Raw genomic sequence first — 10,663 nt, 5'->3', positions numbered from 1 at the left:
TATTTACCAACGTTCGTCCTGGAAAAAAACCCCACCACACACCGGGCGGGTTGACCCAGGGAAGCTAAACGAACGCCCAATATGTGGACTTCGTTTTGTCCCCAGTCCCACACTTGGAACTTGGTATGTTGAACTTGAACCCCAAACCATAGTCTACTTAATACCAAACAATATAATTTCCTACCGACACCTCTTTAAAATAGTTTTTAATTACTGAAAATATAAACATGTCTTAAAATTAAAAACAGTAATACCTTTTAGTATTATTTACTTTGTAAATAATACCACACCCCTCTAAAAAACTAGTCATTTCAGCCCCCAACAAAACCAAATTTGGTCGTGTCTTTTATTGTAGTCACATGAGACAAACGTTATTTCTGCGGCCTCTGGAAATACTGGGGGTACTTGAATTTAACACTCAAACTCCCTCCACACTTTTTATAATGCTCTTTTGCGTTTGCTTGAATTGGTTTTGTGAGTGTTGCTGAATATTGGAATAATAATGTATTTTGTGAGACTGGGTACGGCGTGCGTTTTTTGTTCTTTTCTGGGTGGGTGCTGGTGAGGTGTGTGTCTTTGCCATAGGTGTGTGTTTGCATTTTGCTTATTGTTTAAATTTTCGCTAGTACTTTGTTGTTCATTGTTGACTTTAAATGATGATCTTTTAACTTTAAAACATGAACAAGATAGTGGCAGCGTGATAAAGCTCGAATTAGTTTAGATTTAAAGTGCAATTGCCAAACGAGCAGTAATAAATGCATTCAGGATGATCAGAGCAATGTATGGCACTGTCGTAGTGACTATGCCAACGCCATTGTCAGGTTTGGTGGTGTCGGGTTGGGTGCCTTCTGGTTCGGTAGTTTCCGGTTGGGTGGTTCCCGGTTCGGTGGCTTCTGGTTTGGTGACGTCACCCTCGGCTGTAACCAATGAGAAGACATTGGTTGCTTGCTTTCCCTTGATGCTGATATACAGTTTGCCGATTGTTTCATTGTTCGCTTTCGTGTCGTTCTGATTAGGCACCTGAAAAAAAAAAAAAAAAAGAAAAAAAAAAACATATTTTGTATCGAGCATTTTTGTTTACGGTTCTCTCTGAAGTGAAGTATTTTTTGAGAAAAGATAATTTCTCAATCAAAAATTAATAATAAAACAATTCAGCTGAAGCCTTTTATTATGCATCCAAAAGCACACAAAGTATTAATGCAACAAGGGTGTTTTTCTTACATTTTTCTTTTGCAAATTCGATGACCAATTGAGTCCAAATTTGTACAAATCTGTTAAATATTTGGTTCGGAAACAAAACACCAAGTGAGTATACTGGTCTTTGAAAACATTTTCAGTTGAAAGGTTACAAAGTCATACCTGACCAATGAAGCCTTCTCCAATGAAGATCTCCACGGGGCCTTGTCCTTCGATGGCTGTCAGTATGAAATCGTTGAGGGCCGAGTTGGGCAATTCGAGGGTTGTGGATCCATACATGACTACGGTACCATTAGCTGTTCGGAGAATAATGGTAATACCTTCTGGAGGTATGTCTTGAACGAAGTTCTGTGCTTGGTTTTCTCCGATTGTACCGTTGAGCTCGGCGAGTGGAGGCAGCTCTGCAGATTCTGAAAACCCAAACAAATCTTAAGCATTGAATACTATTTAAAAAAAATAAAAAAGGGTTTCATGGTCGAGCTGTTTAGAGCGTCCGATTAAAGTTCTAGTGGTTAGGTCATCGGGGTGTGGGTTCAACATCAAGTGAAGTAATTGTGTGTCGTAGAGGGAGCGTGAAAAACGGTGTGCCAAGAACGTGGGGGCTCGAATCCCAACCGTGACAATTTTGTCCTTAATTAAGCAAGACATTTACTCATTGCTTCGTCCTTTGGATGGGACGTAAAACCGTTGGACACATCTTTTTATCGAAAAGAGAAGGGGTTCGCCCCGGTGTTCCTGGCTGTGGCAGCTGTATGCGCCCCAGCACCGCGATCGTTTTTCACTATGTTCTCGTGACCCATCAGATGGCTGATCGATCGCAAACTTCTTCAGTTTTTTTATGTAAATCTGGTGGATTACTTGTTAGCAAAGAAATATGTAATGTTCCTTTAAAGGCAGTGGACACTGTTGGTAGTTGTCAAAGACTAGCCTGCACAGTTGGTGTTTCTCAACATATGCATAAAATAACAAACCTGTGAAAATTTGGGCTCAATTGGTCATCGAACTTGCGAGATAATAATGAAAGAAAAAACACCCTTGTCACACGAAGTTGTGTGCGTTTAGATGGTTGATTTCGAGACCTCAAGTTCTAAATCTGAGGTCTCGAAATCAAATTCGTGGAAAATTACTTCTTTCTCGAAAACTATGGCATTTCAGAGGGAGCCGTTTCTCACAATGTTTTATACCATCAACCTCTCCACATTACTCGTCACCAAGAAAAGTTTTATGCTAATAATTATTTTGAGTAATTACCGATAGTGTCAACTGCCTTTAATAGACCAAACATTCATGGTAAATACTTACGATCACATGCGGTATCTTGGAGTGTAGCACCGATTGTTGCGATAGCATCAAAATTGCTAACCTCAAACACGTAGGTATCGTTCGGTTTGTTTGCAATAGCGTTCAGCTCAGCCTGATTTATGTTTGCCGTCACACCGATGGCAAAGATGGTAATGTCCTCTTCGCGGGCTCTGTCTGCTGGCACACGGACACGGTCAGCTCCTTGTGATTGACCATCTGTTAGAACAACTGCCACCCGTGGAATACCAAGCTCCCTGGCTCCGTTTGTAACTTTGAAACCTTCATCTACCATGACATTCAAAGCCTCCTCCGTATTAGTACCTCCACTTATGTAATTTATACTACTAATCGCCTGTTGAAGTGAACTTTTATCCGTGTATTGGTTCAAGTGAAACTCGATGTTAACAGAGGAGGAATACTGAATGACTCCAACGCGTGTGCGATCGCTACCAATCTCAAATGAATCGACAACGTCATTTACAAATTGCTTGGACGTCTCGAAATTACTTGGTCCAACACTTCCAGAACCGTCAACTACAAAGACCAAATCGATGCCCTTGTTTGTACATCCTGGTGAAATAAAAGAAAATCAACAATTAAAATAGTAACACTGTGATTGTTTAAATGCCCGATTAGTTTCAAGAAAAGTATCTAATAAAATAAATCGCGTGATGACGTGTGTAATAAGTTGACGTGTATAATAGGTTATGTAAAACCAGCCTAATGTACATTTAACTTTACTTACCAGCGAAGCTAGCAAAAATCTCAGATAGGCAAGTTTTATTTTTATCTCTGGAAAGATGTTTTGAAATGAAATCAGTCTTCGCCCCCTTGGACTTGATATCTCCACTAATGCCAGTTGGGAGAGGTTTACATGCATTGCAGAGAGTCATGTACATAAGAGTTGTGATTTAGTTGTTGTAAGTTTTATTATTTTATTCTAAAGAGTGCCACCTCTGCTAAATGAACAAGAAAAAAAAAAAATATATCGCCCTCTTAAAACATCACCCCCCTTGAAAAAAACAAAAACAAAAACGCCCTCTTGTTACAGTTGTAATTAACCTACCTGGTAATTCTGCGACCCTTACGGAAAAATACGTCACATTACCAGTAGGAGGATCGTGTGGGTAGTTGTCTCGCCAATAAATTGCTTGTTGCTCCACAGACCAGCCCTGTAGTAACAGAGTTATAAAAAACAGCAAAAGAAATCACTTGTAAATCTCTTTTTGAGTGTTGGATCTGTGAAAAGAACTATTTTCACAATTTCATAGAGCTGCTCAGCACAAAAATTTGCTTAGCATGATGTTTCTTCCTTGATAAAAACAGGAAAACCTACCAAATTTCCACGTCATTTTCAGGATAAGCAAACAGCTGAATACAAGTAACAAGCAATAATAAACAACAAACGGAAATTTGGTTGGTAAGGAAGAAATTTCATGCAAAGCAAATGTGTGTGCTTAGTAGCTCTAAGGAATTGGGGCTGATGGTTGACAAATCACAGTTTTGATCAGTATGCTCTGATCATCTTAACAATGCACAATCAATTTCTTTCGAGTTGTGTTGGTTCTAAAAAAAAATTGCTTGTTGTTCCAAATTAATATTTATGAGACATTAATGAAATCATAAAACAATGCATATTTCAATACATCATCATATAAAATATAAAGATCAAAGCGAGACGGGCAAAACAAAACCTGTAAAAAACCAACCACACACACACCCCAACAAAAAACCCAACCAACTACCGTCCCCGCAACTACAAAAGGAATTGGTACACTAAGCTTTGCCAATCGCTCACGGCGGAGGACTGTCTTGCTTTAAATAGTGGCTGAAGTGTTTTTTTAAATAATTTAAACGATTAAACATGACTTTTTAAACCTGAAATGTTTTTTTATATTTTTTATTAAATGCGCAAGTATTTTTAAAATGTTTTTTTAAGAGACTAGGGGAACCCACCCCGCCCCTAAAAGGGAGCCTTCATTTGCATAAACGTGACATCATGACGGTAACCCGAGCCGTCGGGCCCCCTGGCTGTGCATATAGAGAGGTGTGCACTGTGTGGCCTGGTACCTAGGCGCGTGTAGTTAGGGACCAGACTCTTCTTGCCGACGATATGTTTGAATTCCCGACGTGACGTCGATGGTAGGGGGGCGGTAACAATCCACAAAAGGGGGGGGGGCATGACTTATTCGCTAATTACGCAAGTGAGATATGTCGGGGGAAAAACTAAACACATTTTATTGATGTTCAATACATATATCAGAAATAAATGACAGCAAATATAGCACCCCCTTTAAACTCTACCACCATGCACTGGGTACACAATTCATGAGACTTATGTTATAAGAAATAAGTTTTTATTGTCATTTATTCAGGGAGAGATACCAAACGTACACCCTTTGATAGCCACGATATCAATGCAACTTACCGGTGGGATGATCGGGTTGGCGTTGTGAAGAAATAGACGAGCAGCAAGACCGGAGTACAAAGGTTGGCGGCAGTGTTCCCAAGTAGACTGGACCCAGATTATCCCCAGGTGAGTTGAAATCGCCTCAAATATATCACTGTATCTGTCCATGTTGAACATGCCCACAGTAACATCAAACATAGCACGATCGACACGCCATATCCCACCGTAGTAGTTAGGGTGAGTGAGCTGTGCAGTGCCGAACTGCGTTTCTACCCATGCTATGCGAATCAGAATCCTGTCCTGCGGTTTGAGTAGGCTGGCCTGTTCAACTATTGCTATCTTGCCGATGGTGGCATCCACGACATCGGGACCAAAGGCATCTGGGAGGATGGTGTTGTCCGTACCAGCCAGTGATGATTGCTTGAAGCAAGCGACTATCAAAGATGCCAATAGGGCAACTGCAAAACAGTTTAGAAACACGATCAAAATATTTTTTATTTTAAGATAATAGTTGCTTGTTATATAACGCGCATCCGTTATCAGTGACGCTCAAGGCTTTAACAGCAATATAGGTGTGCTCAAGCGACTGTTTTAATGTCAGAAAGTTGCAAGCCAATTTAAATATATATATATATCAGAATGCTTTGAGATTATTTTAGTGTATTAATAAAATAGGTGTGCTGAAGCTATTGGTTAAATCTCAGCAGGTTTGAAAACAATTTTTCAAATTAATTCTGTGTCGTAAGTAACATGGTTTGTGGTTAAACTACTGATTCTCAGCGACTTTGTAGTAAGAAACATGGGTGAGCTGAAGCGACTGGTTTAATGTTAGCAAGTTTGAAGACAAAATTTGGTCAAACTCAGAATGCTTTAAGATTAAATCTGTGGTAAGAAGCATGTAGGTCTGGTGAAGAGACTGGTTCGATCTAAGCGAGTTTGGCGACAACTATGTTCAGAATGCTTTGAGATAAATTCTGTATTAAGAAACATAGGTGAGCTGAAGTGATTGGTTCAATTTCAACAACTTTGCAGACAAGCACTTCAAACAGAGAATGCTTTGAAAGTAGTTCTTTACTCAGAAACATAATATGAAGAACCTATAAAATAGTAAACTTGCGGGTACAACAATGTGTAAATCTCTTTTGTATGCGTGTTGGCTTTGAAAAGTGCCGGCGTGGTATCGATGTTTCGAACAGTATACTCTGCCTGTCTTCAGGAGAAACATGTGTGTCAAGCGAATTTGGAGCCTTACTTATGCCCTCATGTTAAAGGCAGTGGACACTATTGGTAATTACTCAAAATAATTATTAGCATAACACCTTACTTGGTAACGAGTAATGGGGAGAGGTTGGTAGTATAAAACATTGTGAGAAATGGCTCCCTCTGAAGTGGAGTAGTTTTCGAGAAAGAAGTAATTTTCCACGAATTTGATTTCGAGACCTCAAGTTTAGAATTTGAGGTCCCGAAATCAAGCATCTGAAAGCACACAACTTCGTGTGACAAGGATGTTTTTGTTTCTTTCATAGTTATCTCGCAACTCCGACGACCAATCGAGCTCAAATTTTCACAGGTTTGTTATTTTATGCATATTATGTTGAGATACAGCAAGTGAGAAGAGTGGTCTTTGAAAATTACCAATAGTGTCCACTGGCTTTAAAAGTCACTAAAAGCTATACAGAACATAATGAATGATACAAACAATCATCGTTTCAATAAGTTAATCAAAAGGTGGAGGGAACTGGAAAAATAAAAAGGCAGATTAATTTTTTTGCTAGAACTATTAATTTGTTTGCCAAAAGACCCACCTTTTATCAAGCCTATCCCCATGGTTAGTTGAAGACTGTTCTTTAGTGCGGTTTCGTTGATCAGGAGGCTTCCAAAATTAGTGATGACAAAACTATTGCAACTCTTGATTAAATACCCCTGATGGCGCAGTTGTCGATTTGGGGCCCGTTGGTTGGATAGTTGTGCTTATGTACACGAACACACTTTGTGGTCTTTGCTGTGGTTTCAAGAAAAAAAACACGTCTGGTTCCGGGTTCGGGATCTTTGCCAGATGCATTGATATGCTAATTTTTGTTTGTAGTTCCAGTCCTGGTTCGATGTATCGCATTAATTGACACAGTTAGCGCCAATGACAGGATGAATATAAAACGAGAATACATCAATCATTTTTATAGAAACAACCCATATTTATGCCCAAAAGGGAAAACCAACGCGATCAAAGTCCGGACTGAAAACCCAATCTACGTGCAAGGCTCCGGGTGGGATTTCAAAAACAGGGTTAGATTAGTCTTATCTCGAGTTTAGGACGAGTTATTTGTCCTAACTTAGGACTACGTCTTTTACTAAATTAATTTGATTAACTGGTAAATGCTTTTGGACATTGAAATAAATGTTTACAGCTGATTTTTTTCACATCGTGTTATTTGGGGAAAGATTCATTTTCAAGTTGAACTATCACTTTGTACACTCAACTGTAGATCCCGTATATACAATTAATTGACTGTAAATTCGTCAAAATAATCTACTTTTTCATCAATTGAGTGACGTCACAGAAAAAGTTATAAAACTTTGAACTGAATTATTGTTTAGAGTGACCATGCACTTTTAGCCGGTATGTATTAACGGGAGCGGCTTTTCCATGTCACTAGATTCTCTGTTTGCTGTTGAATTCCTTGTCACATGAGGCAACTTTTTACACGGCAACATGAAGCAACCAAATGCAGTGCATACTGGCAAATCATGAGTCATTTCCCAAACTTTGTCTAACGATCTCAAAAAAATATATGCGACCATTCAAATAAATGTGAATTTTTGTGTTCTCTTGTTAGAGATTGTCGCAGGAAAGGGGCCAAGTTTCATTGACGGTGGGCCTTGGTTGCCAGTTGTCTGACATGGCCTACGGCTATAGGTATGACGAACATTGTACCTAGTCAATCGCGTCACTCCGAACTTATTTTCAAAGAAAGTTATGACAAGGTTTTTTATTCAAATAAAAGATAAACAAACCCTCTATAGGATATATACAGAGCGCATGAACTTCGGTGAAGCTAAACCTTTATCGACGGCTACAACTTTACAAGCGGAATTCGGAAAAACAGGGATTTGATTTGTCCGTTTTAAATCGGAAATAGTTTTTTTTTAAACCCCCATCCTCAAAACAACTCCTTTTTTTTCAACAGCCAATCACATCCCTGAAAAAACCCACCTGAATATAAACCCAAAACCATTGCACATAGTAACGATAACTGACAATACGCCTGACAACAAATGCCGACAACAAGTTTTAAAGGTTTTGGTAGTTTTTGTACGACACAAAACATGTCCACAGATTTACACAAGACTTATAAGCTATAATAACATAAAACTTAAACGGTTTGAAGATAATGATGGTAGAATTAACAAAGCTTATGGGCAATTCCATGGTTAGTTTCGTTACACTTTTAGCTGCTTAGCACAGCTCGGCGGTCTCCAATATTAATAGAAGCAATACACTTTTTCTATTGTAGCATAGGCACTGTAATTCTTTTTATTTTACTATACAACAATTCTGCGTAACACTTTCATATTTTGCATACATTATTTGATATTTTCTTAGTATTACTACTGGTTTTTGTATCAACTTGGTGAGAGTTCCATCTGAATTTTATTTTAAACAAGACATTTCTCAAGGATATGGTTATATTTATAAAAGGCTGTCTTTTGGGTTTTGTTTTGTTTCTTGTTTTTAGTGATAATTTTCTGTAGTAACACAGTGAAAAATATATCTCCATGCTATTTATGATAATTATTCGTTTAATGTATTTTGCCTAAAAATTATGCATTAAATGAGCACATGACAACCACTCCAAACGGACTCTAATTGGTCAAATTAAAATGAGGTCATTGATAATAGATCTCTTTGATGTCAAACAATGTAAAAGTGCGCGTGCGCCAGAGAGAACAAAAGAAGCCCGCACAGTGTGTTGACTTGAAACACTATGTGGACTTCCACACTTCCACACTCCACACAATTGTTGTTACATATGGTGCGTTCGATAAGCTTCCCTGGGTCGACCCCGAACGATCACACTCGCCCTCTCGTGGAGACGGCATGCACCTCAGGTCAGCCCCAAGTGACCCACTCCACAAGCAGGGCACTGAGGGCTGACCCGGGTGAGCCCCGTCAAAGCTATTCGAATGTACCGGGGCAGACCGGGGTCGACCCAGGGAAGCTAAACGAACGCACCCAGTGTTGAAGAATCTGATTTTCCTTACAGAAGCAAGGAATGTCCAAATATAATAAAGTGGATGCAACATAGAGCTGTGTGTGGACGATTGTTAGTCGACATAGTGTTTCAAGTCCCTACATAATCATAATTTATGGGTGCGTTCGTTTAGCTTCCCTGGGTCGACCCCGGTGTGTGGCGGTTTTTTTCCCCAGGACGAACGTGTGCAGATAATTACCCACGTTCGTCCTGGAAAAAACCCCACCACACACCGGGCGGGTTGACCCAGGGAAGCTGAACAACGCACCCAACATGTGGACTTCGTTTTGTCCCCAGTCCCACACTTGGAACTTGGTATGTTGAACTTGAACCCCAAACCATAGTCTACTTAATACCAAACAATATAGTTTCCTACCGACACCTCTTTAAAATAGTTTTTAATTACTGAAAATATAAACATGTCTTTAAATTAAAAACAGTCATTCCTGTTAGTATTATTTACTTTGTAAATAATACCACACCCCTCTAAAAAACTAGTCATTTCAGCCCCCCCCCCCCCCAACAAAACCAAATTTGGTCGTGTCTTTTATTGTAGTCACATGAGACAAACGTTATTTCTGCGGCCTCTGGAAATACTGGGGGTACTTGAATTTAACACTCAAACTCCCTCCACACTTTTTATAATGCTCTTTTGCGTTTGCATGAATTGGTTTTGTGAGTGTTGCTGAATATTAGAATAATAATGTCTTTTTGTGAGACTGGGTACGGCGTGCGTTTTTTGTTCTTTTCTGGGTGGGTGCTGGTGAGGTGTGTGTCTTTGCCATAGGTGTGTGTTTGCATTTTGCTTAATGTTTCAATTTTCGCTAGTACTTTGTTATTCATTGTTGACTTTAAATGATGATCTTTTAACTTAAAAACAATGTTGTATCATAGCTGTATTTCAGTTTATATGTTGTGATGACTATTTTGAGGAACTCCTTTATCGATCTTTCAATCTATCTATTTAGCACACTCTAGAAACTGTGTAGGCTTCATCACGTGACGTCATCACGCCGTCAGTGTTGCAGACGAAATGATGAAAGAGAAAAAATCACAGCAAACAACAAAACCTATCAACTAAAAACACAGCAAATAACAAAGCCTATCAACTGATTGTCTATAAATGTGCAATAAAGTTGTTGCGCGGAGTGGTGGGAAGGGGGGGTTCCCATGCACCCCGTGGATACCTTTTTTTAACTTACTTTTTTGTAATCCTTAGGGTGTCTAGTTAATGAAATTTGGTGTTCCCAAAATTAAATATTGTCCCATGGGGTCCTTAGGCGGCCATCTTTGGCGGCCATCTTGGATTTTCGACAAAAATTGATATTCGGCGTAACTTTTGAACCAGACATCACACAAAGACAAATTAACCCATTTTACAATTCAATTTTACATCACAAATCACTATGGATGGTTATTTTCATGATTCAGACAAGTAAGATACAAGAAAACTTGCAAAATATGAAAAAATCTGCAAAATTTTTACTCAAAATCTTGTAAAATA

The 10,663-nt window shown here is 39.1% G+C and overlaps 1 protein-coding gene across 1 annotated transcript; it reads right to left on the bottom strand.

Annotated features, from left to right (window-relative positions):
- On the bottom strand, positions 1-6,884 carry LOC117306006 (integrin alpha-1-like). Its single transcript, XM_033790858.1, has 6 exons — positions 6,715-6,884; positions 4,928-5,367; positions 3,566-3,671; positions 2,500-3,069; positions 1,360-1,607; positions 1-1,020 (listed from the first exon to the last, which is right to left on the bottom strand). Exons 1-6 carry the CDS (start codon positions 6,734-6,736, stop codon positions 724-726), a joined length of 1,683 nt encoding a protein of 560 aa, XP_033646749.1. The 5' UTR covers positions 6,737-6,884; the 3' UTR covers positions 1-723.
- Positions 6,885-10,663: the final 3,779 nt, after the last annotated feature.

Source organism: Asterias rubens, unplaced genomic scaffold (assembly GCF_902459465.1).
Source record: "Asterias rubens unplaced genomic scaffold, eAstRub1.3, whole genome shotgun sequence".
Lineage (NCBI taxonomy): Eukaryota > Metazoa > Echinodermata > Asteroidea > Forcipulatida > Asteriidae > Asterias > Asterias rubens.
This window is presented reverse-complemented; position numbering and strand designations above follow the sequence as displayed.